The sequence below is a fragment of the Epithele typhae genome (genome assembly GCF_022376455.1).
Source record: "Epithele typhae strain CBS 203.58 chromosome Unknown BXZ73scaffold_30, whole genome shotgun sequence".
NCBI classification, from domain to species: Eukaryota; Fungi; Basidiomycota; class Agaricomycetes; order Polyporales; family Epitheliaceae; genus Epithele; species Epithele typhae.
The window spans coordinates 82,804-108,878 of record NW_025954221.1 but is presented as its reverse complement, the minus strand read 5'-3'; the positions used below and the strand labels follow the sequence as shown (position 1 = coordinate 108,878).

Genomic DNA, 26,075 nt, shown 5'->3' with positions numbered 1-26,075 from the left:
CGAAGTTGGCTTTCGAATTCGCTCGACGCCGGACCTGATCGTCCTCAACCATTCCAGGGCTTTGAACGCTGCGATCGGGACCAGCGAAAACCCGACGTGCGCGCAAGCCACATACCATACGAACGAGACCCACCGCACAACGCCTCGGAACCCGCAGAACCTACGCGCTCTGCACACAAACCCTCAGCACGCCCCTCCACGCACGCAGCCGCAGCTTATCGCACGCATACGCACGCCCGGAGCCCTCGTTGGGCCCCCCTGGTTCCCCCTCCCTCCTTCTCCCGTCTCCCACCGCCCTGCTCCGCCGTCCGCGGTCTAGACTCTGGAACGGGGCTCGAGGGGCACCCCGAGAGGCCGTGGCGCCCCACAAGACGTAATGCTTCATATCTTCAGACTCGGAGCGCGCTGGGAGAGGGACGCGGACATGCGTGCACGGCTGAGGCCTAGCTATTTGCGTCGCATCGGGCTCGCACGGGGGCCTCCGTCTGCCTTCTGCCTTCTGCCTTCCGGGGGTGCGCATGCGTAGTCGCAGTCGAGGGTCGCGCGCGCGGTGCCCTGCAGCACTGGGGTCGACGCAGGCCGCAGCGCGCAAACTTCTCCCCCCCCCCTCCCCGCGGGGTGGCACGCGTCTGCCGCGCTGCCGCGGTCCGTGCGTGTGTGCTTTCAAAGAGGCGCAAAGTTCGACGTTCGACCAAGATCGGTGCGGACAGAGCCCTGGATGGTGGCACCTCGATCATCGAGCGCGCGTTGAGTCCGTCGTTGGATCCGAGGCCGGTGATCGATCGAGGGGAAGCTCGCTCACGAAAACTTTGTGCGCTGGCCAGCAGCTGCAGGGCCCTCAGCGACGCGGTAGGGCGACAAGGCCCGCCCGTGTGGGATCCCCGATGTCTTCGTATCTTCCTCCGGTGCAGCTGATTTCATGTCGACGATGCAAGCTTCCCGCGCGCCGCAGTGCGCGGTGTTGCGGCGAAGGAAATTTGCCCGCGCGAGGCGTCATCAAACTTCAAATTTCAAAGGTCGTGGCTTTCGCAAGCCAGTTGCGTCACGGGCGCCCGGACAAAGCGTGGCTGGCCGCGGCTGCGTGACGGCCCGACCGCGGTCCGGCCTTTCCCGGCGAACGCGACAAACGAGCGGCGACCGTCGCTGCCTCTCAGTCGCGTCGTCCGACGGCGCCGACGAGGATCGTCGGATTTACCAGGATGAATTCAGTCCTCAAAGGATCGCTGGAGAGCGCCCGTCCGCGCGCGCGGGATCTACGCTGCAGCTTCCTTGTGGCCTGTGGCCTGAGGCCAGTTCTGGCGGGTGCAGCTCGGCGCTTCTTGTAGCATCCGTGAATGTGGGCGCGCGGGCGTCGGTCGGTCGTCCAAGGCGTCGGGCGCAGGCTTCGAAGTTTTGTCGAAGCTGCGCGCCGCGTGATGGACCACCGTCATCGATCGCCGCTGCGTCGAGCTGGTCACTGCGGGAAGTGTGAGCGCGCCGTGTGGGCGCGGGCGATCGCGGGCGAAGAGGCTTATAGAGCGCAGTTTGGGTCTGCAGGTGTATATGTGAAGACTGCGAGTTAATCCCGCCGCGCCTCGTGATCGCGGCCGCTGCGTATGCATATGCAGCTGCGCGCTTCTGCTTTGTGTCGCCCGTACCTCGCGTCGGCGCGGTCACAGCTCGTGTAACGCGGCAATCCGAGTCGAGTGGATGGTTTGAAGCAAGTCCCGAGCGGAGGATCTGCGCGCGCTGGCCCGGTGCCTGTCGGAATATTCGAGCTCCGCAGCCCCGACATATGTATGTCGAAGCGCTCAGCGCTCGGTGCTCGCCTCTTCAGTGCGATCTCCACGAACCACCAGGGACGACGCGCTCGGTGCGCGCGCGAAGTCGGGTCCGACAAGCGTAAGATTCACCGATTCACCGACCGTCCTAGCGCCGCCGCGGTGGTGCCGTCAAATCTGCAGCGAGAATTTCGGGAAAATCACGTATCGGATCGACCGAGCTGGAGAATAGCCTTGTTTGCATGCGCGCGCAGCGCTGGAAAACTGGTCAGGCAAACAGAAAGCGTAGAACGGTTTGAGCGGACCTCGCGCGTGGTCGAATACGCGGTGTTTCACCGCCGGCGAGCACCCCACGCGCGCGCTGCGCTGCGCCCGTCTTCTAGAAATAAAAGTCTAAGTGGTGGTGTTGGATACACGCCCCCGAGGGTCCGAGGGCTTCTATGTAAGACATTAGCTGATTTAAATTTCCCGGATATGGTACCTCGGCCACACTCCACCCTCCATGCGTCCGCCACGAGGCTCGCGACACAGAAAAACTCTGATCCTCTCCACTGCTATGTGGTCGCTCCAGCGGACGCGCGTGGGCGATGGTCCACCCCAACGAGTCGTTACAGGGTGCCATCCACCTGCAAGTCCCAGCCTCGTGGCCGCAATTCCCGGACTCGCCCCTCGCGAAAGGGGGTTCGCGACCTGTGCGGGGCGGAGAGACCCGCCACGAGGCTGGTGCTACGACCGGTAATTCGCTCAGAACCTGCTCAAGTCACGGCCAAAGATCCAATTGATGAACCTGTGCAGATGAAAGCAGGCCTGGTCAGCGATGCGGCGGAAAATGATAATACACGGAAAGCGTTCACAACGAGTCGCCGTCTCAGAGCGTGTCGGCGTGGCTGCGCTCCCTGTGACCCGCGGACAGGAGAGACGGGACACAAAACAACGCTGCGGGGCCACCACGGGTGCACCGCGCGGATCACGGGCGGAGCGCGCGGACGCGCGGGGATGACAGCTTTTGTGCGTGCACACCGTCGCCGACGGTTGCACGTCTGGAATCTGAGACGCCGCATTCTTCGAGAGGGGTGATGCACGAGGCTCACGCCCCGCTCGAGCTGCTGCGCTGGTATTGTTCTCCGCCGTCGGGGAGACGGGGAAACGGGAGATGAAAGTTCCGACGCGAATCGGCGCCCCGGTCCGTCCGCGTGCGACGCCTGTGGACAACCACCCACCGCTTCGACGCGACATAGCCGTGCGGCGGCACCGCCCGTGCGCGGTGAGTGCGTGCGCGTGCGGGACGGGTGGTGGGCGCGCGCTGTCCCGTGGGGACGACGTCATTGCCGCGAGGCGCGAGCCAAGAGGACATGACGGGGAGGAGACCGGGAGCCCGGCACCGGGGGGCGGGGCCATCGCGATTGTTCGCGGTGTGCGATGCAACGCACGGAAATTTGGATGCCGACGTCATGGGTTTCATAGACATACCCGCGTGCACCCAGTCGCTGACGTCGCTGCGACCCCGATGACTGTGCGCCGCAACGCACGCATGACATCGGGGACGCAGCGCCCGCAGTCTGCAGACATTGACGGGGTTGCACGTCTCGGGGCGCGCGTGCGCACGCACCTCCCATCTCCGCACGCACGCACACGCCCACCACGTACTCGGAACGAAATGAGATCTCCAAGGCTAAGGAAACTCACTGACCAGTAGACCGGGACGAGGATTTTGTTCCTGACGCTCAGCGTCTGCGTGAAGTACGCGCTCCTCCACAGCAGCCACGCGAGGCGGCCCGACTCCTTCCCGCGGGGCCCGCTCGCCGCGCGCGTGCGGTCGAAGACGGCCTCCCACCCGCCAATGTACGCGAGGCTGCCCGCGTTGCGGAATTCGAACGGCGGGTCCGCCGCGTCGCGCGCCGCCTCGTCTGCGTCTTCCTTCGAGGACGCCGGGGGCGTGACCTTGGGGAAGAGCGCGGAGAGGTTCGGGAGGAGCGGCCGACGGCCGACGAGCGCGTTGAGCCGCCGCGTGAGGTAGACTGCCTGCTGGTTCGCGACCTGCGCCGTCGCGGGGAGCGGGTCGCGCGCGACCGAGGCGGCATCCCCGATCGCGAATACGTCGGGATCGGCCACGCCCGCGTCGGGGTCGCCGACGCCGCCACCTGGCGCGCGCATGACGACGTTCAGGTGCGGGGTCGTGAGCAGGCTCCTGCGTGCGCGCGGGGTGCGGGGAGGAGGTGGTGGGTGGTTGGAGTGTTGAGGTGCAGGGTGGAGGGGTGCAGAATGGGGTCGGGCCGGGCGGCGGCGATCGTGGACCGCAGTGCGGGGCAACAGACGTTTGGCGGCGGGAACACGGACGAGGAGCGAATGCGGCAGGAAAGAACGTTAGCATCAGATCCGCACACGACGACGTCAGAGTTCAGCGTGGAAGGGGATAGAGTACGAGGGTGTTCACGTCACAGAGATCGAAAAGTGGGACGGTCGGACATGAAACGAGGTGCGGAGATCCGTGTCCCGCGCAGAGACCCTCCCCGTGGCCGAAGCCCGAGGATTGCGTAGTGTGGGGAAAGTAGCGCAGTGCGGGGTGTCGCGGGCGTGAAGAAGAGCGGGGAAGACGGGGGGGCTGGGAACTGAGGCACTCACCGATTTGTCTTCTTCGCTTCCGTGATTGACTCTATGAGCGGGTTCGGTGCGAGGCCGGTGCTCCACACGAGCATACCAAAGTTCACTGTATCGTAAAACGAGGCAAGTCAGCTGCTTGAGTGGATGCGAAGCGTGACAGGACTGTGGGAGAGCCGTTGCGGAAGTGACAAAGCCACGCGACATACCTTCACCTTCCTCGGTCACGAACATCCGGTCCTGGAGACGATAACATCAGGGACATGCGCGAAATGAAGCCGCGGAGCCACTTCATACAACAGCCCCTCGAACACGACGCGATTAACCACCCAACAGCTGCACGATCGGCGAACGATATCCGAAGATCCATCAATTTCACGCGGAATCGAAGTGAAGTATATTCGCATGATAGACGGCAGCTAACGCTCACCTTTTCAATACGTTCTACGTGGTGTTGAGTGAGTAGCCTGATGCCTTCTCGCTTGAACTTGGACACTGCATATCTAATCGTCGTGGTAGTCAGTATCCAGCACGCGCGTTGAAAAGGCGACATCGTACTCCTGTAGTCCTGCATCGAACCCGCCGAGGATATTCGGGGCGACGTCGTAAAGGTTGATCTTCGCCATCTTCGCGAGAGCGGGATAGTGTTGCGTCATCTCGGTGTGCATAAGGTCGTGCAGCTCCGCGGAGAATTCAACTCCGGTGGGACCCCCACCAATCACGCAGAAGTTAAGAAGCTTGCGCCGGTCCGAGTCGGTGATGGTGGGCTGGTTTGCCTGTTCAAAGCCTGGAGGCGAAAACACATGGTCAGTGTCATCCACGTGATGCTAGACTTCTTGGCCTCCGCCACGATACTGTCGAGCCACCCCCACAAACACTAAAGCCGTGCCCGTGTGGGCACAGGTCGGGTGAAACGTTTCCAGGCATGTCCTTCCGCTGGTGAGGACAAGGGACTTACATTCGAGGACACGAGAACGGATTCGCCTCGCATCACGGATATCCTTGAGGAAATACGCATGTTCTTTCACTCCCGGAACGTTGAAAGCTAAACGATATGAAAGGGATTAGTCGAAGTGTGCGCAAAAAGAGGGAATGCGGTCTTCACTTTGGTTGTATGCTCCGACCGCAATCACAAGCTTGTCGTATGTCAGTTCGAACTTGTCGGAATTCGCGGAAACTTTGGTCACGATCTCGTTGACGTCCGTGCTTGCATGTGATTCACCAAGTTTGGTTGGCGCCGTCGCAGGAGTCTTGGTTGGCTGATGAGAGAGGAAGAGGGATGGAAAAACGCATATACTCACGCACAATAGCTTCTTGTGCTTGAAGTCTTACAGCGCCGGGGGCGGGTTGAGGATGCGGGTGTTCACTCGGAAGAGACAGTGACTCACCGATGGAGTCGCACCAGGCGGTGTAAGCACTCTGTACAAAGTCGTTTCAGCGAAGACGGACGCGTTCCAAGAAAGAGAGTCGTACCACTTGAGGCGTATAGCGTCTAACCTGCACCGACTATGAGCAAATGACGTCATAACGCAGACGACCAAACGCACAGGCTCAATCGCAGCACGGAACTCGAGAGTCCCGACGGCACAGCTCGCAAGGAGAGGGGTAAAGTTGAAGTAGTTGTTCGGCGACACAACAATCACGTCTTAAAGTCGTGAGGAAAGCGGGGATAAGGGCACGAACTTGACGACTTACTCCAACGCTTCTTGTCCACCGCCCGCAGCACCTCATAACCTCCCCATCCAGAACCTAGAATGACCAGGCGCGGCTTCCCTGTTGTGGCTGAGGAGAAGTACGTCCGTGTTTCTCTGGCTGAGAGGGTGGTGGTGGAAGAAGACCTGAGGGTTGAGGTGGGAGCACGTCTGAGAGATGCGGAGAGGGAGGCCATAGTGGCCGAGGGTACTAAGAGTAGTGGAGCGGTTGTTCAGGAGGGGTAGTACTATAAGAGGTATGTCCGGAGAGGATCGGGAGAGGGCGGAACGGAATCACGGGTAGCGCCACATCCCTTTGACGCCCAGCTGCTGGTTTTATAAGTACCATGACCAGACGCTCCGTAACATATCCTCCGTTCGCAAAGATGGCGCAAGGCGAAGCGCAAACCGTCCATGTCTGGAGCGCCTCGGGCAGCTGAGCGCCGAGCGCCGAGGTTCGGAACAGCACCTTAGCCGGGCCTTCCACGTGACCGGCGTCCGCGGCCGGGTTGCCGTCCCCAATATCAGCTGAGCGCCAGTGGCCGAGTGTATGCAACTCTTCAACGTTCACCATCCTCTTTCCCGTCTCCTGCCCAGTGCGCGAGTTTCACCCTGGGTCTTACCTGCCCCCCATGGCCCCCGCTGCCCTGATCGCCCACGCGCATCAACGTTTCAACCCTCACACCCCCACCCCCGGACCCTGCAGAGGCTAAAGCAAAACTAACAAGAGCCAACATGCCCATCTGACCTTGCGCATCCAGCACTAGCCAGCACTTGACCCTGATTACCCATCAGCTTTCAGGTCCCGATCCACTGCCGGTACTCCGGCGAACACTACGCAGAAACACACCGGCGCATATAAGAAGCCTTCTCGTCCGCACTCTTGCCGCCGACGCTCGACGGCTCTTCGTGCTCGACGCCCTTCTCTCTCCTCCCTCCGCACCCGCGCCATGGACGACACCGTACCCACACGCCCCTCGGTAGAGAAGGTCGAAGAAGGCCCCGTCCTCCGCGACTCTGCCTTCGCCGACGGCACCTATCACCAGTCCCAACTCTCCCCCGACGCCGTCAAGTCCGGGTTGTTTGCCCGTCCGGACCCGGTTTTGGCAGAAGCCGTTAACAAGGACGCCGATACTGTGGACTTTACCGAGGCTGAGGAGGTGTGTTTCGTCTCTTGTCTCATCCTAGTCGCGTCTCATCTTTCCCGCAGAAAGCCGTCCGGCGTAAGATCGACAAGCGAGTTCTTACCCTTGTGATTCTTAGCTACGTCTGTACGTGTGTTCCCCCTTCCATACCTGCCCTAGCTCACCCCAGTCATTAGTCAATCAGTTCGGTGCGTACTCTTCTCGCCTGTCGTGGTCACGGCGATCTCAGATTGTCCGAACGGCGCATCGGTCACACAGACCGGACGAATATGTGAGTGTTCGGTCATTCTCACGCGTTATCCCAAATCCTGAGCGGATCCCAATCAGCGGAAACGCCCATGTCATCACCGAGTTCAATGAGAACTTCGGAGTCACGAGCAACAGCAAATGGACGGTTGCGCTGAGTATCTTCTATGTTGGCTACTGTGAGTTCTCTGCGCATCTATCAACGTTCTTTGAGCCATATGGTTCTCCCCAGGCCTCCTTGAAATGCCCGCGAATGGTGAGTCTGGTTCCGCTCGCATATATATGACCCCTCTCTTAACCACTCGCCACGCGCAGTGCTTCAACGTCACATAGGCGCGAACCGATTGTGGGCGATCTCTCCCACCTTGGCTTTCCTCGGCATGCGGGAGACTAACACTGCCACCCCCGCACTTTCAGCTTCTTCATGTCCATGGTGTTCTGGGGCTTTTCGTCTCTTTCATTTGTGTATGCTAAAGGCTATGGTGCCTTGCTCGCTCTCCGGTGAGTTGCTCACTTTAATCAGATCAAGGCGTGGTATTCAATCAGAGTGCAGAGTGCTTCTTGGCATCGGCGAAGCCGGCTACTATGCAGGAATGATCTACTATCTGTCGTTCTGGTACAAACGGTGAGCCGTTTAAGGAAGCCGTGTAAGTTGAGTTTCTGAAGCACCAATCGGTCCAGGTCCGAGTTGGCTTTGCGCGTTAGGTACGTATTTGCCACTCTACAACGTATCCACTCCCCAACCATCTCCCAGTCTCTGTATGACAGGAACGCTTCCCGGTGCTATCGGTGTGAGTTCTCTTTAGTCTCTTCATGGCCATGGTTTATTCACGCGACGGACTTACAGGGCTTGTTGGCCTTTGGCCTCGTACGCGCGCACACCCCGCTCTTGAAAGGGTAAGTCGTCTTACAGCCTCCAATCGGAATGTTTTTAACCAGTCTCGTGCCGATTAGGTGGCAGTTCCTCTTCCTCGTAAGTTCACATCGCGGGTTATACGAGATTGAAGCACCAAGGTCGCCTTTGTCAGATCGAGGCCATCCCAACGCTCATCATGGCGGTTGCACTCCTGTTCTTCCTCCCGTCTTTCCCCTTTGCCTCCTCCTTCCTCTCGCCCCGCGAGCGCGCCATCGCGCAGGCGCGTCTCAATCGCGATCACCGGCCGACATCCCACGGCGGTATGACTGGCTGGGAAGGCTTCAAGGCGATCGTCAATGACCCACACTCGTGGATGCTCGTCGTTGTTTACACTAGTTGTGAGTACTGCTTCATTCTCGGACGCACGCATCCCGCTAAGTACCGCATTTAGTCAACATGGGCGTCGCGACCATCTCCTACTTCCTCCCCACAGTAGGTGTTCAGTCGAAATCGCTTCGCGTCGAACACGTCTAACGCATGCTACAGCTCATCAAGGAACTCGGCTTCGACTCCCTGTCTTCTCAGGGCCTCACAGTCGCGCCCTACGCCGTTGGCTGGTTCATGGTCGTCTTCCAAGCCATGCACTCCGACCGCACGCGCGACCGCGGTTACCACATCATGCTCTCCACCGGGCTCGCGACGATCGGGTACATCATCCTCGCCGCGCTCGCCACCAAGGGTAACGCGAGCAACTACATCGGCGGACGGTATTTTGCCCTATTCCTCGTCGTCGGCGGCCTCTTCAGCCTGTTCCCGCTCGTGATGAGCTGGGCGGCGAACATCTTCTCGCCGACGAGCAAGCGCGGCGTGGGCACCGCGTTCATCGTGTCGATCTCGAACACCGTTTCAATGTACGTGCCGCCTGCGACTGCCGCTGCTATCACGCGTGCTGACGCGCTCTCGGTCTTCTGCAGCGCCGCGCCGCAGATCTACTTCGACTCGAAGGAAAACTTCCAGAAGGGCCACGCGATCGCAGCCGGGTGCGTCAACTCGTCTCTCTCACGCGCTCACGCGCGTGCCTTCGTGCTGTGGCGCTGACACAACGCCCCCCTCCCCTCCCCCTCCCCGGAACCGCAGATGCGTCTTCTTGTCCTTCTGCGCGGCGTTCGCGCTCCGGACGCGCCTCGCGCACATGAACCGCAAGAACGCGGAGAAGGTGCGCGAGATGGGCCTCGAGCGCGAGAAGCCGGCGCAGGGCGCGAAGGAGGAGGTGTGGGACAACGACCCGCGCTACGTGTTCATGACCTGAGGCCTGAGCCCGGGTGTGTGCGCGGTACGGGCGGGATGTACGAGGTAGATGCGCCAGCCCCGAAGGGACGGGCTCTTTTTAGTGACGAAAAGCACGACTGTATTAATGGGTATTATGACCTCCTCGAATGACTATCTTCGTGTCTCTCTCGCGCTGGCCGTTTCACTGCGGAGCGACGGGTTTGCAACAGCGTGGCGCACGAACCTGTCGATAGAGAACGGTGGGCAGACCGTTGACCGGGCGGAGGCTGACGGAAGGGAGCGAGCAATCTGGGTCCTTATCGCGCGGCTCGGGCGGTCGTGGACCGAGGTATCGCGGCGGAGCATCGTTCAAACGTTCAACTTCCGCTCACGATGACGAATTCTGAAACTCGGCTAATCCTGGCGGCCAAAGAGTCCAGGAGGTGCGTGGCGAAGAGGTTCTCCACGCCGTCAGATTGTGGAGGAAGTAATGGAAGTTCGATATTGGAATTGGAAGGGAATTGGATGAGACATCGTGCAAAAACTGGGTTGTCTGGATTGCATATTGATTTGTTCGTGCTTCAAGGGACTTCGGGAGCTGCTAGATATGCACATACGAAGAATGCAAGAAGGAGGACATGATTCTCTGCGAAGGGTCTTACAACAAGGCAAACGGCGATACAGACAGCGATTTCACAGCATCCGACACGGAGAGCAATCCAACATACAATGACGTACTCGTACAAGTTCAAACTCGACGCACCGCGGGTCTGATCTTAGCACACAGCCTACATCCGCCCCGAGCGTGAAGGCGCAAAGGAGAAGATCATCGCCTCCTCCAGCCCCTTCACGACCCCCTCCGCCTTCGGCATCGGGTACGTCGCCAGCACGCGGTTGACAGCGCCGAGGTCCTCCGCGCGAAGCGCGTCCTTGAGCGGCTTCTCGAAACCGTCGAAGATCTCCCACTGCGCCTGCAGCTCCGCGCGGAACGCCTCGACGTCCGCCTCCTCCGCGCCGGGACCCGTGAGCTCGATGTGCTCTGGTGGCGGCCCGCGCGGGACGTGGAACGTCGGCTGCGTATCCGGCGTCTCGGCGCACAGCTCGAGCCGCTCGTTGTCGCTCGCGGGGCGGTTGAGGTAGTCGGACGTGCGCTGGGCGAGGAACTGGTACGTGTTCTGCACGTCGCTCTGCAGGAGGTTGAGCGCCGCGCGGTCGCCCGCGATCAACCTGCGCGGGGGAGTCAGCGGCGCGACGGAGAGCGGAGAGCGGATGGGACGCGCACTTGCGGAAGAACACCGAAGGCCCGTCCTTCCCGAGCGACTCGCAGAAGCGCAGGAGAATGCTGTGGTGGGTGCACTGATACGCGATCGCGGTGTCGCCCCGGCACTGCGCCTCGAACGCGGCGGCGAGCAGCGCGTTGGCTGCTCCTGGGACGTAGACGTCCCGGTGAGCCTGGAGGAACTCCCATATCTTGTCAAAGTCGAGCACGGGGAGACGGCAGAACTCTTTGAGCGAGGGTGTGAGCTCGGCGGTGAACGGTTTCTGGTCGGGCTTGTCGGTGACTTCCGAGAGCATTCCAGTTGGGAGCGGTGTAGGGCTTCCGGCATGGAGAGTCTCGAATTGGCTTGCGGGAGTTTTCGGGGCTTTCCTGGTTGCTCTGGAGCTCCTGAGGGGAGGAGGGTCGGGGATTGGAGGCATGTACTGGACGAGAGTTAGACCATGTATTCACAGCAGCATCGCAACGCCTTGGAAGCGGATAAATCGGGACAATAAGGAGGCCTCGAAGGGCAACAAGCCTTAGAAAGTGCGACGTCTATAAGGGTATTGGCAGACTATATGCGCACAAGGTGGGGATGCAGATGCGTGGCGACACACAAAAGGCACCGACCGACCGATGTGCAACACGAAAGGGAGAAAGATGACGCATACAGTGGCCAAAGCTGCTCACCCGCGACTCGTATCCATCGTGGATCTGTTCAGAGGTAATCTTCTTCCTCCGCTTCGCCTCTTCCTGGTCCACCTCTTTCTTCAGCTCCGCCATCTCCTTGTTGGACTTGACAAGTTGCGCCCTCAGTCCGGCGACGACGACCTCCCGAAGGTCGCAGCCACTCTTCTCGGCGTGCTTCTTCTTGGCCACCTCCAAAACTTCCTGCACAATGGAAGAGAGCAGTTCGTCGTCTTTTCCTGACACGGTGGAGGCGTCTCCTGTGGCGGGCTTGTGTGCAATAGCGAGGAATGACTCAAACCCATGGGTTTGAACATCGGTGGCCATCCGCTCCAGACGTTTGCTGAGTACTGCATGGCGGGCGATGGCGGCCTTGTTCTCGGCGAGCTTCTCCTTGCGCTCCTTGCGCTCCTTGTGAATCCGGTCTCGCTTCCATCTGCATACACAGAGTTGTCAGATTGGCGCAGGCTGGGAAGTGAACATAAACCCCTACTCTATGAGGGACCGTTTGTCGATGTTCGGGTGGCCTTCAATGTCCGAATCGTCCGAGAGCTACACGAAACGGGTCAGGACTGCGAAGGTGAGGAGGATGGGAGTAAGTGTGGGCAGACCTCGAGTGAGTCCCATTTGGAGTAGTTGATGGGAGGCATTGTGCAGGGCAGGTGAGGGGGGACTAGCGGGCTGCACGTGACGAACGCGGGTTATATGTCGGACGGGTACTAGGGTTCGAGGCTGCGTCCTCCTTCTCGCCTTCCATTCCACACGGCCCCATCGATGCATATGCCTCGAGGGCGGCCTTTTGAGGATACTGGAGAACCCAAAGACCACAGGAACGCTGTTATTCATCGATGGTCCCACGGAGCGCACACAAAGCTGGCAGATCCCAGAAGTCACTGGAGACGCGGAGCAGCACACGGTCGACAGATTCGGTGTGGGGCGTGTGGGCTGGCTGAGGATAACGCTAGGCGGGTTCCAAAAAAGTTCAGCAGTGATTCAACATGGCACATTCGGGCGGAGACTAAATTTGGTAGTCGAGATCAGCCGTAAACAAGCGGCGACGTTGAGTGAGGAGATGGGCGCGCGTGAGCAGACCCATTGCTGATCTCGGCATCTCCTGTTTCAGTCTCCGCTTATACAGGCTATGCTTTTTTCGAAACCCGCCTAGCATTATGGATTCAGCGCTCAGTCGTTCTTTCTCCAACCCGTCTCACTGCGATGCCTGCTCGCTCCCCCGCTCATCAGCCGATTGTTAGGGATAGAATGATGATGATAATAATAATAATAATCATCAGCCGATTGTGACCACAGTTCTCAGCCGGCCGCTTTCTCTTCCACCAGCATACTCTCGCAATACAGTTTTTACTCTACGTAAGATCAATCCCATTTATGACCGACTGCCTACGTCCCCGGTCTTATCGCCATACACTATCTTCGGATCCCCAGCAAGGTTATAGAGCCGGTAATCTCGGACGAGCTCGACGCCTGCAGGGGGACATGCATCCACTCCTCGTCTAGGCGCGCGTCTACACCATCTGCCCACCTCTGGCGTAAAGGCTCGAGATCGGCTCTCGCGGCCCGCTAACATACTCGAGCACACCCCTGAAATCCGTCCGCAAGCCCTTCTATTTCAGAGCAACATTTCCAACGAGAGCACCATCGCCTGCCCAGTCGAGAGCGACGCGTCGGTGGATTTCGATTCTGCGCTCGCGCTTGCAAAGTCCGAGCTTCGGCACAGGCACTTGAGCGTAGAACATGCCTGCGCATCTATAGAACTGATACGGGTGATACCCTTTGGCGAGATTCTCTCTTCTCCCGCCTTTCCGGAGATACATATCGGCGACATGCCTGGCGAACAGGGTGCAGTGCAAGGCGGATAAAAAGACATCATTTCAAAAACGGCACGCGCTCGCGCGCCGAATCAGTCCGGAGAGCGCGGCGTGGGCACGGCCGAGCCGCAGGGGTCGGACAAACGCAAAGTGATGGACGCCATCGTTCTCTCCACCACCACCTTGAGAGCAAGGTATGTCCGGTAACAGCTCACTTTCCCACCAAGCTCTGGGATCGGAGCTGAAGGAGGCAACCGCCTCCTCAGAAGCACACGCGGCCGTGCCGTCTCTCGAAGACGTCCCGGATGGTGGTTGGAGGGCGTGGCTAGTCGTGCTGGGGTCGTCGCTGTCGCTGTTCGCATCGGCGGGATTGGTGAACGCATACGTGAGCGGCCCTGGAATCTCTCTGACCGCGTCTTACTAACCAAGTCACAGGGCACATTCCAGGCATACTACGAGACAGATTTGCTGCCTTCGTCATCGCCGTCCACGATCTCTTTCATAGGGTCCATCCAGATATTTCTTCTCTATTTCCTCGGGACGTTTGCAGGCAGGGCATTCGATGCCTATGGAACCAAGGCAAGGAGTCGCCCTTGCCCGGCGTGTCTAAATGACAACGCTGACATCATCTTCTCAGTACCTCATCCCCGCTGGGACCATCATCTCGGTGTTCTCACTGATGATGCTCTCCCTGTGCCAAAAAGACCAGCTCTACCAGGTCTTCCTCTCCCATGGAGTTCTTTTCGGGATCGGCATCTCTCTGCTGTCCGTTTTCATCTCCGCGCCATCCTGGAAACATCCTCATCCTCCGATGCACACAGGTTCAGCCCTGCGCTCGCCGTAATTGGCCACTGGTTCCGCCGCCGACGCGCGCTCGCGATTGGCCTCACCACCGGCGGGAGCGCGACCGGGGGTGTGGTCGTGCCCATCCTCATGGAACGCCTTATTCCTACCCTGGGCTTCCCCTGGGCCGTTCGCGTCGTCGCATTCCTATTGCTCGGCCTGCTCGCTATCTCATGCGTCACCATCAAGACGCGGCTTCCGCTCTCCGGACGCATGTCGTTCCGGACCGCGATCGACCTGGGCGGATTCCGCGATCCGCGCTACGCGCTCGCGAACATCGCCGCGTTTTTGTGAGTGTAGTAGCTGTGAGGTCCTGTTCAGCAGCCCGAAAGCGCTCTCAGGCAGTGCTATTATCTGCCATAAATATGGTGACATCGCCGTCGCGTTCCACCCACAAGCGCCCGGGGCGGTGGCCACCACTGAGCGAGGGTGGGACGGGCGAAATAGCGCTGTCGGGTTGCCGAACAGAATCTGGGGATTGTGCGAGGTTCTCGCTGACGTCCTTTGATCCCGCTGCAGGCTTTTCTATGCGTTCTTCGTCCCGTACTTCTACATCCAGATCTATGCCGACTTCCGTGAGGTTGCGCCCCACATCGCGCACTACCTCCTTGCCGTCATGAACGCGATGAACATCGTCTCGCGGATTCTACCAGGACTTATCGCGGACAGGCTCGGAACGTACGTGAAATTGCCTGTATTATCGACGGGCTCTCGATGTTGATACCTCTTTTGCAGTCTGCCGGTCTTCGTACCAGCCGCAACGATCTGCAGCGTGCTCACCCTCGGACTGTGGCTGCCCTCGCGCAGCGCCGGCTCCGTCATCGCGTTCGCGGCCCTTTACGGCCTGTTTTCAGGTTCGATCTCCTCCTGCATCGTCACATGCACAGTCACTGAACCCCCAACGTCCCACCCCAGGCGCCTTCGTCTCGCTCCTGCCGACCTACATCGCCGCGATCTCCCCTCGCGAGAAGTTCGGCGCACGGCTCGGTGAGTGCTTGCTCAGGTCTGCTGCCGCCCGCGCGTACGACGAAACGCTCACCTCCGCGCAGGCGCGACGTACATCGGCGTCGCGATCGCGTCTCTGGCGGGAACGCCGACCGCGGGCGCGCTGCTCACGACCACGGACCAGTCTCACTTCAACAACCTGATCGTCTTCACTGGGGTCCTCCTCGTCGCGGGCACGGTAGTCATGGCTGGGGCGGGACTCGTCGGCTCCCCGCGGGTGCAGCTGTTGGGGAGGAAACGAGAAGACGCGGGCGTAGAGGAGTGAAAGTGTGGTATGCCCGGAGCGGGCGGGCGGCGCCCGGGCTGTACGAATCGTCCAGACTGTTATGACATGAGAACTACATAGACTTAGACGGACTTCGCGCTCCTCCCTTTCATGCACCAACACGACGGGCAATGCAGGATGTCTGCTAGGAGGAAATGCGGCGGAAATGCGGTAGAAGCATGCCTTTCGTCCGAGTGGACGTCCTGAATGTAATTAGCATTACGCGTGTAGTTAACGAGCTCTGGCACGAAATCATCATCATCATCATCATCGTTATCATCACGTCCGGGTGGACGTCTATATTTCTGATAGGGCTATTATTTAACTATTTGTGTGTGCGTATTTCGTGTCGGTCGAAAGTTAAACTGTCCGCACGTCCTGGTGCCCCGTGATGCACGGCGCGCGCGCACGTCTCCACCTTATGTAACTCACGACTCGCGCGTCGGGCCCGGTCCACACGACACACGACACACGAATGGGATGCGTGCGCGTCATGCATTGAGCATGTCCCGCACAGCGCACGCGCGTCCCCGCTTCACGCAGCTCACGACTCGCGCGATCTCGGTCTGCACGACATCGCGTAAAAGACAAAGGCGGGCGGACAGTTTACCTTTCTACCGGGACGAAATGTGGCTGACTGTTAAACAATCGACCTATCAGAAATATAGGCGCCCAGCTGGACGAAAGGCATGCTTTCTACCAATTTTCGTTCGCATTTCCGCCAGCCAGGTATTCTGCGCCGCCCGTCGTGCAATAAACGAGTGCAAACAAACGAGCTGCATGTACACACGTTGTGAGCGCATTGAAAGGTAGACGTTGAGACGCATTGCGGGACGAGGGGGGCGCATTGGGAGCGCATCGCGCAACTCATCCCACTAATTCCTCACTCGCCCTCATCGCTGGGGAGTTCATACCCGGCCCCTTACCGTACCTTGGCCGCTCCTGTCCAGCGCAAGCGTGCCCCTGCAACACATAAGCACCGCGGACCCACGGAAGCCACGACACGCGTGGCGGCGCGAGAAAGCGACGAGACAAACAACTGGAATCGTTCGTAGCCACTTAGATCTAAACCTTATTCACTTCAACACCCGACTCACGCCTCCGCCCCGCCAGCCTCGAACTCCTTCAGCGCCTCCGCCGCGCATCCCCTGATGACCTCAAACGCCCCCTCGATGTGCGCGACCTCGGTCCGCTCGGCGCCGATCGCGAAGCGCAGCACGGTCCGCCCCGCGAGCGTCGACTGGGTGAGGAACACCCGCCCGTTCGCGGCGGCGACGCGCGCGGCGAACGCGCGGTTCAGCGCGTCCGCGGCCTCCGCGGACGCCCCCGCGGGGTCTTTGAGGCGGATGACGGACAGCGCGAGGACGGGCGCGGCGGCGAACTCGAACTCGGGCGCGGCGCGGACCAGCGCGACGAAGTGGTCGTTGAGCGCGACGCCCTGGCGCGTGCGGGGTGAGCGTGGGGAAGGAGGAAGGAGAAGAGGGGGGCACGCGCACCTTGCGGATGTGCGCGCGGAAGCCGGCGACGCCGTAGCTGCGGAGGACGAACCAGACCTTGAGCGAGCGGAAGCGGCGGCCGAGGCCGAGGTGCCAGTTGCGGTAGTCGACCGCGGAGCCTGGTAGGGAGCGCACGCGCGCGTCAGCTCTGGAGCGTGGTGGCGGTTGGAGAGCGAGCGGGCGACTGACCGGCGTCGTACTGCTTCGTGCGCAGGAACGCGGGCGTGACATCGAGCGCGTCGATCAGGTCGTGGCGTTGGCGGACCCAGAGCGCGGTTGCGTCAAAGTTGACGAGGCCCCACTGCGCGCGTACGGTCAGCGAGGGCGGGCGGGACAGTGCGCGTAGCGGACCTTGTGGAAGTTGGTGCAGAACGAGTTTGCGTACTCGTTGATGGCAGCGAGTTGGCCCTGCTCGCGGTACTCGGGGCACACGAAGCATATGCCGGCCCACGCGGCGTCGACGTGCAGCCAGATGGAAGGGTAGTCTTTCACTGGACGCGGTCGGCACGATCAGCATCTACGGCGCATGGCGAACCGCAGGCGCACTCACGGACTTGCCCGATCTCGTCGACGTGGTCCACCGCGCCCGTGTTCGTGGTCCCGACGGTCCCGACTACGTGATTCAGCAGGGTCAACAAAAGGTCATGGAAATGCACTCACCAACCAAGAACGGACGCTTCCCCCGGGCGATGTCCTCCTCCACCGCCTCGCGCACCATCGCACCCCGCAGCGCGAACCCGTCCTCCGCACGAACCTGCAGGTCGCGCACCTCGAGGCCGAGGACGAGCCCCGCCTTGGCGCCGAGCGAGTGCGTCTGCGTCGTGGTGTAGAGCACGAGCTCTTCCATGCGTGCGTTCGGGTTCTCGCGCATGTACCGCGCGCGCGCGGCGACGGCGGCGACGATGAACGCCTCGGAGGCCGAGTTCTGGATCGCGCCGCCGCCGGTGCCCGAGGCGCAGAGGAAGTGGGGGCTGAGCCCGAGGAGTCGCGCGGTCCAGTCCATGACGACCTGCTCTAGCTCGGTGCAGGCGGGGCTGGCGAGCCACTGGTGTACGGGCGAACGAGATGAGCGAGGACTATCGCGGAAAGGAGTGCGAGTAGCGTACGCTGAAGCCGGGGTTCGAGACGCTGGAGGAGTAGAGATCGCCCAGGACACTCTCGAAGGTGTTCGCGGTCGGGAAGAAGGCGAAGAAGTTTGGGTGCTGCCAGTTCGTTATTCCTGTTTATCGTGCGCCATGTTCAACACCAAAACCACAGACAATCCGGAGAGCATACCGGGCAGGATGAGCTTCTGGAAGTCGTCCGCGATGGCCGAAAAGTCCTCGCCCTCCTCAGGTGCATTTTCTGCAGCACGCGCCCAGTCAGGCGAAGCCAAGACTACAGCCAGTATGGGAACAGACCGGGAAGTGCGTCTATCAAGAATCCGGGATCAACTTGGGCAACGACAGGTCTGCTGTGAAGCGACTCGAAGTAGTCGCAAATGCGATCGATCGCCTGGTATCCAGCCTTGCGAAACCTGAATCGGCGCAGATTGTCAGTTCCTGGGACTGCAATATAAAATCACAAATGCTCACGCCTCGATATCCATTCTAAGTTCGTGGGGGTTTTCGACCTGAAGGGTATCAGTGGAGGAGGAGGAGGAGGAGGAGGAGGAGGAGGCGGTGGTCAGCGATCGATCACGACGCTTTTATCTACAGTGGGCGGGACGTGGTGTTGCAAATGACTCAAAGGAGATATGAAATCATGCGTCCACGCCACCTCCGCGGCTCGGCCAAAGACTTAGAGCAGGCGAGATTGGGCTGTTCAAGTTTCGCTTCCGAGGTTCCGACGTGTCTTCCGGTACAGATTTTTAGTCTCTGAATTTCTAACGAGAGACACGAACAAGGCCCGAGCGTATATGGACTGGAACCCACCGGAAGAACTTGCATATGTACAGCCGTTTGCATCTGAGCCCGGAATCGCGCGTTTCAGGCTTTGTTTATTTGGTTCCTCGCGACTTGGTCCCGAAAAGGCAACCTAGAAGCGCCTGTCTATGTCCTGCGCCGGCGTGCTTGCGCATTGCTCTGATCCCTTTGCGTCCCTGTGTCTCTTTTCTTGAAACCTGTAGCAGACAAAGAGATCTCCAGAGGGACATGATAGGTGACACGGTCCGTCCTGCGCCCCTGCGCCAGTGCAGCAGCCTTTTCTTCTCCCCCTCGATTCCGACATCCGCTGCTCGGTGCCTCGACCTCTCGCCGCTCGCGTTCGTCGCCGTAGGTGCTTCCACGGGCTCTTGATGACTCGATCCAATCGAAAACGTTCCGCATCTGCCCCGCCCCGACGTCCTATCGGCTGGAAAGCGATGCCTATGTCGTGGAGCTTTCACCACACTCTCTTCTAATCTTCGTCGTCTTCTATTCGCCTCGCGGTCATTCCGCGGGGAAAGGCTCAGGAACGTACTTGAGCACCATCTGGTATTCGTATTAGCGGGGTGGTACGATGTATGTGTCTCCTAGAGTTTGAAAGAACACGTACCGCCATCTGTGCATCGAACCGGTCAAGCGCGGCCAAGGGTGTTGGGCGGCAAGCCACGAAATGCGGGAAGCGAAGTCGGAGCTGGCGAGCTTGGGGAGAAGGGGCTCGGCTTGAGGTAACAGGGGAATGGAGTTTTGGGCGTCGGACAAGGCTCACCTGCTCAGTCTATGGACGCTGTCGCCAATAACCTCACACTGCCGCAGTCCGCGGGAGAAGCTTGGTGGCGCGAGCGTCCGTGAGTCTGGTTTGTCCGCTGGAGGCCGCACCTCCCTCTTCTAGCAGGCTGGATGGTGCTACTTGAGAATATCGACGCACTTGCCCCGCGCGATGGGGGTGAATCGTGGGGACTGAGGGATGAACATATCCTGCCAGCAGGCACTGAACATCATCGGAGTGGTTGAGACGACGAGCGGAGTAGATGGCGAAGGAGAAGGGGGGAGACAGGAGTCGGTGCCAGTGCGCCGATTCGGAGCTGCCCAATGACGCGTTAGTCACGTGCTGGGGACCGGAGCTCGAAGTTCGACTCGTGGATGCGTTCACAATTAATTTCACTTTATCCCTCCGCTCGCCAGTGGTGTTGTAAGTCCAAGCCATACGCTGCCACCGCTGATGATGGATACAGAGATGATCAATTATGACACCCGAGAAACGTGGCGGTCCAAAAATGAGTGCGACGAGTCACGACTAGCAATCTTGAATCGGCATTCCGTCGGGTGTTCAACCCGTGAGATGTGAGTAGGAAGTGCTAGTATCAGAGAGAATCCCCGAGAATCGGATGTTCGGTGGCGAGGAAACCAGCTTCGCTCTATGACGTAAGGGAGTGGATTAATAGCGAAGAAACTTGGAAGAAACTCGCCTGAATAAAACTTGTTCAACACTTAGGTGTTCGCGCCACAGCTGCAGCAAGCGCGAGCACATGCACGCCCACCTGCGCACCTCTTCGCGCCTGTGGAAAGATCCCCATCGGAAAGAGTGATTCGCGTTTGCGGTAGGACCAGTCAAGATAAGTACATCGCACGTCATACGAAACACACACACCACAGCTAACGGAAGGACAGACCCGCAATAGAGAGTGAACCAGGCGTAAGTATGCCTCGTCGGTCCTCTCCTTCGTTAGCGAAGGCGTCATTGCGAGTTTCGGTCCTAGGGAACAAGAAGAGTAATTGTCGAGATACTCTCGCGGCCTGGACTTTCTTTCGACGGACTCTCCTTGTTGCGGCCAGGTGTGGGTTCGTGGGCGGATAGAATTGAATACGGCCGGTCTTCTAGCCTCATGTTTGGACGACGGCCCAGAACATGCTTACTGGTGCAGCTCTGCGAGGCCCCAAAAATATCAGGAGGCCTCCCCGAGAAAAAACCCATCCATATTCGTCGTCTTCCGGAGAGCGTAAGGATAGCATAGCCCTGTTTCAAATTGGAGAGGAAGACTTGCGCGAGAATGGTCAACAACGGTTCTGCGTGGTCGTGTCTGGCAAAAAGCAACGAGCAGTGCGACTTGTCGGGCGCCGGACCCGACTCGAACAAGTGACCCTGTACAGGCGTCTGCGTCGCCATCACGTGGTCCAACCGGCGAGCTACGCTTCGAGACTTAGAATCGCGCTCGTCCACCGCCGTGCACTCGATCCCGAACATTGGTAGCCCGTCGCGATGAAGACTCTATCCTCGCCTGTTATGCCGACTGAGATTACTGAGCAGGTGATCGATCTAGTCCACGCTAGGGACGACTTCCACACCCTCCGCACCTGCGCCCTCATTTGCAGCGCCTGGCTTCCGAGGTCCCGCTTCCACCTCTGGCGCAAACTCACCATAGCCAGTCCCGCTCAGCTCCACTCCCTCCAAAAAGCCCTCGAAAACACCTCCGAACTCCGCCCTCTGGTTCGCATCGTCCGGCTCGATAGTCCCCATGGATCCTCGTGGTCTCGTTCTCCAACCCCTGTGGACATCAGGAAAAAGCGCCGTGCGCCAGAGCCCCGGCCCGGACTCGGCATCACTCCCTTGCCGCCAATGATGACCGGGAGGGCGCTTGAGCGCCCTCGCGCGATGACTAATGATGCCGAGGTCTCTCGAGTAGCGCAAGCGTGCTCTGGAGCTCTCCAGAGTAGCAGTGACTGCTAACGACGTCTTGAGAGCCACGGCCAGGATCACTCGAGGTCTCTCGTGCTGCAGTGGTGGCATGAGAGTCCTCGATATCATCCTCCGATACAAGCGGTAACGCGTGAGTATAGCACACGAAACTCGTATATACGCTCTCGTATGCTTTCCCGCACCGGCGTGATACAACGCGGGATTTCTGGTAGTTATATTAACGAGAAATAAAACCGGTGACTAGTACAGCCGCTCAGACCGTGCCAGTTGCGTGGTTTTTAGCGACACTCACTTGAAGTGGTTGCGCGGGCGGCAGGGGAAGGCCGAGTCCTGGCTGTAGCCGTGAGAAAGACGAACGCAGTCGAGCGCACACATCTTGCGAGTGGCCAAGGGGGCAACAAAACTGGGTTGCTGCCACTGGAGACCAATAAAATGTTGGCGAGTTTCGCAGCCAGTACTTACATATATAGGGAAGAGAATCAAACGGTCAGGGACTTGAGTGCTTGAACACAAGTCCGCCAGAACAGGTTGTGGAAGGTTGTTCCCACGCACAGACCTCTGGGCGGCACCGCCCACTGCCAGCAGCGCGGCTCTCGGTCGTCTTCAATTCTTTCCTCCTCGCTGTCTCTACCCGTCTCTCCTCCCGATGTTGTCATGTAAGTGCAACGAGGGCTCGCGCGCCCTGCCTGCTAACCAAACTCCTTAAGAACAGGACACGGAAGGACGACGGCTTACCCTCCCCGCTATGAACAGAAAGACGCGTCAGCACCCGCGTCGTGTTGAGTCTTGACGCCATCTCGGTATGTAACGTACGCCATACATTGACGTCGTCGCCTCCCGCCAGAGCCCTACCTCGCGCAGTCCGTCTCCATCCCTCGCAGCCCTCTCTCCCTTGTCCCTTCCATCAGCACCCCATCTCTCGTGCCTACCCTTCTACACGCACCATATCCTCCACGACCTCCAGAACATCGTTCAGCAACGCATCACGATTCACAGGTCAGTACACTGCGTCCACCGCGGAGGCCTTTGATTCGTTCATCTGCCAGAACGCCTGCATCATCGTCAGTGGCAAGAAGCATCGCGTACCAAAAGCCCCTACTCGCGAGGCCAACGGTGGCCTGGGCTCGATGGTCATATTTGGCGACATTGTGGTAGTACCCGCGGACCCGGAGGGCAAGGTGCGTAGCCGTCCACGTCACGCCCCGCACCTCGTCTCAGGATCAGTGCTAACTGTGGCTTCTTGGCAGCCCCGTCAGCACGTTCTTCAAGGTGAACCTCGTCGGGCGCATCGCCGTCCTCGGCTCACACGAGTCCAAGACCGTCACCTCGTCCTTTGGTACGTCCTGTCTCACCACTCTACGTGAGTGTTTGCTGATATTACGCACACAGTTTACCCCACCGTTCCGTTCGTATTGCGCTCTTGAGCCGGATGAAGACAGGGCGGTCTCGGGTCAATCGTCGCCTCGCAGTGGGCCGGAGAAGTAGGAGTGGGGCATGGGATGGAAGATTGTGCAGTGTATCGTGCCCATCAAGGTAAGTTTCGATTGTTCGGGAGAGACATAGGCCTGTACCGTCTACGCTCCTTTTGGTCTGTGTTGTATTAGCCAATATGTATGAGTTGTAGTCGTCTCTCAATGATTATTTGTTTTTAAGCTCGATACATGTGTGCTACATGAGTACCGGGTGTTCGCCCTAGAAATGGCTCGGCTCAGGTGTGCTCAGGAGAGCTCCAGAGTACTCTGGAGAAGATACTCGGGGCTACTCCAGAGTGCTCGCCGAGCAAGCGGCTGTGTCTCTGGAGTGCCTGGGAGGCGCCGGCCAAGCTCTCGCGGCTCCATAAAAGGGTACTTGTCTCACCGTGCTCCGACTGCTCTGGAGGCTCCAGAGCACTCCGGTGACATGTCGTTTTTTACTGATGGACAAAGCAGAAGAGGAGTTCATATCTGACGCTCTGCTCATCCTCCCACCTTACCTCCGGTACATCGACCACTGGGATTTTACCTGCACCAACCATTGTTACGCCTTGTTTCCCTTGTCGATGCTCAACAGCCTGTCCCAGTACAGCACCGTCACCAAGCTCTCCCTCAAGCGATTTAGCTTCCCCACGTATGCGCACTTGGAGCGACTGCTCCGAGGAATTCCTACTCTCCAAGAGCTTAGCCTATCTGGCGTGTGGATCCCCGAAGACGAAGACGAAGACGAAGATCCGACGGAAGACGACTCGACGTTACCCCCGTCTCCACAACTTGATCCTGTGCGCCTGCACAAGCTCGTCGTGGTAAGGGCGTTTTGATACCCGGCGAGTCAAAGTCATTGACAGACTTTCCATAGGGTTCAGGGATTTATATATATGCCCCTTTCTACAAGGAGTTGCTTCGCACCAGCGCAGCTACATTGGTGGACGTTACTCTCAGCTGTCGTCTATTGTTCGTGTCTTCCAAGATAGGTAAGTAAACTTCAGAGTTTGGAGAACTGAGGCTGACTAGATTTTCCCGTGGACAGCTCCGGATCTGATAGCTCTTCCTGCTCTCGCTCATCTCTCCATCACGGTGAATATGGGAGACAACGACATATATACCGGCCGTTTCTTTCGCCAGTTCCAGAATTACAAAACCGGGTTCTCACAGTCGTTACAATCACTCAATATCGTGATTCATGGGAGACATCTCACCTGGTTTCAAGGCGAAGTCAATGAAGAACAGAAAAAAGCCATTTCCACACTCACACGCCTGGTGCAAGAGCACCCCACCCTCAGTAAGAACGGAATCACCTGCGTCGTTCAAAATTCGTTCAAGAACCACACTGAGAGGTGGTCGACAATATTGGAGCAAACTTTCGCGGCGCTCCATCTCCGAGGTCTGTTGCGAGTAGAACACCGTGCTCGTACGTTTAATTCTTGCTTTACTCTTCGTCTTCGTGGACTTATACCTACATTTCGCAGCATGGTACATTGCGGAAGCGTATGGGCACTCAACGGATGTTCATGAAATGGCGTTTTCTCGCGACGGAAGATGGGCAGTTAGCTGGAGTGGTTCTTCCAGTAACCACCCCAGGCTGCTTCAAGAGGTATTGATCTGGGACGTCTCCACTGGCGAACCAGTGCTAGAGCAGTATTGCCATGGGATGTTCAGTCCTATGGGACGTGTCTCCCCGTGTGCCAAGTTCTCTCCTTCGGACACCCTCCTCGCGTTCTACACCCACGACATCCTCACAACCTTCACTTTACCCTCTGCCGACGACTGCGCAACCCCGGGCGCCGCACCTCGGAAACTGGGATCCGCACAGTTGAAAACTTCCGCAGGGAACGCACTCGATATCGCTTGGATCCCAGAGAGCACGCAAATCGCCGTCGCTCACAAATCGGGAGAGGTGCACGTCTGGGATGCCGTGACCCTAACCCTCATCCGCTCCATGCCTTCCCCGCTCCCCAGCAGAGACGACCACAAAATCTACGAAGCGAACCTCTCCGTCTCCCCAGACGGCCAACGCGCTCTCCACCGCTCGCGCTGCGGCGGCGCTATCACCGATTACCTCTACCTCTGGGACTTGACCACTGGCACAGCTCGGCCACTCTTCACCAACCTCATCGGCGGTCCCGACAGCAGCCCACCCTACGCCTTCTCACTACGGCCTTCGAAAAACCCCGGCGAGGTCGACGTCCTCGGGTTCCCACCAGCCCACGGCGGCAGGCTCTTCATCGACTCCACGGCCCGGGGCAACTACGCCGTTGCGTCGCTGGCGCTCGACGGGCGCCGCGTCGTCCACCTGTCTCCCGACGGCCGCCACGCGCTGTCCACCGACTTCCCCACGCGCGACGGCGACGACGACGATGGCAAAGACGTGCCAACAGGGTGTACCGCGTCGTGGACACCGTCACTGGCGCGACCGTCTCCGGGCCGGTCGAGATCAGCGGGTTGTCGATCCCCTGTGGGCTCTCGGTGGACCCGAAGGCGGTCGCGTTCCTGACGTGGGCCAGGCGCGGGTGCCTACGTTGGGGCGGGCGGTGTATTGGGACCTGCGCGACGGGCGCGTGCATGCGTTGCGGGAGAGGGTCGGGCATGAGCCGAGTCTGATGGTGCTGTCGGAGGACGGGTCGATGGTGATGCGCGCGAGCGACAGCGGGGCGGTATTCTTCGATCGGGTTTGCGATGTGCTGGGTGAGGCCATCGAAGTCGTACGGTGACGGGCAGGACCTTCGATTCCCAAGGCCATTTCGATGTGCCCTAGCTCGACGGGGTCGCGGCGAGAAATGTGGTGCTAGAGTTTGCGTGTTCCGCCTCCGCGGCCTGGAATATCACTTTCTTGAAGAAGAGGTCGTCCAGGCGTACATGGACGAGGTCATGATGAACGTTGGCGTCCGATCGAAACACACACAGTATAGTTCTCATGTTTACGACATTAAAGGGGCTCCGGTGGACCTTGCCTGGCATGTATGATCGTTAGTGGTAGTCAATGTTCAATGCAGGTGCTCTGTCTCACCACACGTCCATCGCTGGGAACGCGCACGAACTCGAATTCTGAAGCGATTCGT

General features: G+C 59.3%; 6 protein-coding genes across 6 annotated transcripts; 3 read left to right on the top strand and 3 right to left on the bottom strand.

Annotated features, from left to right (window-relative positions):
- Nucleotides 1-2,504: 2,504 nt before the first annotated feature.
- BXZ73DRAFT_48233 (FAD/NAD-P-binding domain-containing protein) lies at nt 2,505-6,246 on the bottom strand (the record flags this gene model as incomplete). The annotated part of the gene is made up of 14 exons (XM_048020014.1): nt 2,505-2,547; nt 3,451-3,667; nt 3,743-3,948; nt 4,383-4,467; nt 4,568-4,598; nt 4,789-4,861; nt 4,917-5,145; nt 5,317-5,403; nt 5,464-5,608; nt 5,660-5,685; nt 5,747-5,777; nt 5,832-5,855; nt 5,906-6,003; nt 6,054-6,246. The coding sequence occupies 14 exons, from the start codon at nt 6,244-6,246 to the stop codon at nt 2,505-2,507; spliced, it is 1,488 nt and encodes a 495-aa protein (XP_047877010.1).
- A 753-nt stretch (nt 6,247-6,999) lies between these two features.
- BXZ73DRAFT_102176 (MFS general substrate transporter) lies at nt 7,000-9,605 on the top strand (the record flags this gene model as incomplete). The annotated part of the gene is made up of 18 exons (XM_048015137.1): nt 7,000-7,209; nt 7,260-7,320; nt 7,371-7,382; nt 7,453-7,465; nt 7,522-7,619; nt 7,673-7,696; nt 7,756-7,786; nt 7,858-7,941; nt 7,994-8,065; nt 8,122-8,145; nt 8,195-8,231; nt 8,288-8,337; nt 8,395-8,413; nt 8,469-8,694; nt 8,748-8,788; nt 8,843-9,207; nt 9,271-9,336; nt 9,434-9,605. The coding sequence occupies 18 exons, from the start codon at nt 7,000-7,002 to the stop codon at nt 9,603-9,605; spliced, it is 1,605 nt and encodes a 534-aa protein (XP_047877009.1).
- A 748-nt stretch (nt 9,606-10,353) lies between these two features.
- Nucleotides 10,354-12,160, bottom strand: BXZ73DRAFT_48183 (Cdc37 N terminal kinase binding-domain-containing protein; the record flags this gene model as incomplete). Its single annotated transcript, XM_048020005.1, has 5 exons — nt 10,354-10,792; nt 10,848-11,266; nt 11,514-11,946; nt 12,004-12,062; nt 12,122-12,160. 5 exons carry the CDS (start codon nt 12,158-12,160, stop codon nt 10,354-10,356), a joined length of 1,389 nt encoding a protein of 462 aa, XP_047877008.1.
- A 1,372-nt stretch (nt 12,161-13,532) lies between these two features.
- BXZ73DRAFT_90478 (major facilitator superfamily domain-containing protein) lies at nt 13,533-15,449 on the top strand (the record flags this gene model as incomplete). The annotated part of the gene is made up of 8 exons (XM_048025652.1): nt 13,533-13,721; nt 13,772-13,922; nt 14,041-14,101; nt 14,158-14,469; nt 14,699-14,857; nt 14,915-15,033; nt 15,095-15,166; nt 15,229-15,449. 8 exons carry the CDS (start codon nt 13,533-13,535, stop codon nt 15,447-15,449), a joined length of 1,284 nt encoding a protein of 427 aa, XP_047877007.1.
- Nucleotides 15,450-16,542: 1,093 nt separating this feature from the next.
- BXZ73DRAFT_102173 (pyridoxal phosphate-dependent transferase) lies at nt 16,543-18,533 on the bottom strand (the record flags this gene model as incomplete). The annotated part of the gene is made up of 10 exons (XM_048015136.1): nt 16,543-16,887; nt 16,946-17,064; nt 17,135-17,246; nt 17,297-17,436; nt 17,496-17,558; nt 17,606-17,990; nt 18,052-18,164; nt 18,221-18,289; nt 18,346-18,461; nt 18,520-18,533. 10 exons carry the CDS (start codon nt 18,531-18,533, stop codon nt 16,543-16,545), a joined length of 1,476 nt encoding a protein of 491 aa, XP_047877006.1.
- Nucleotides 18,534-22,190: 3,657 nt separating this feature from the next.
- On the top strand, nt 22,191-25,727 carry BXZ73DRAFT_78177 (uncharacterized protein; the record flags this gene model as incomplete). The annotated part of the gene is made up of 9 exons (XM_048022824.1): nt 22,191-22,200; nt 22,541-22,722; nt 22,814-22,880; nt 23,222-23,388; nt 23,430-23,822; nt 23,876-23,990; nt 24,227-24,400; nt 24,486-25,397; nt 25,495-25,727. The coding sequence occupies 9 exons, from the start codon at nt 22,191-22,193 to the stop codon at nt 25,725-25,727; spliced, it is 2,253 nt and encodes a 750-aa protein (XP_047877005.1).
- Between the last annotated feature and the right edge of the window lie 348 nt (nt 25,728-26,075).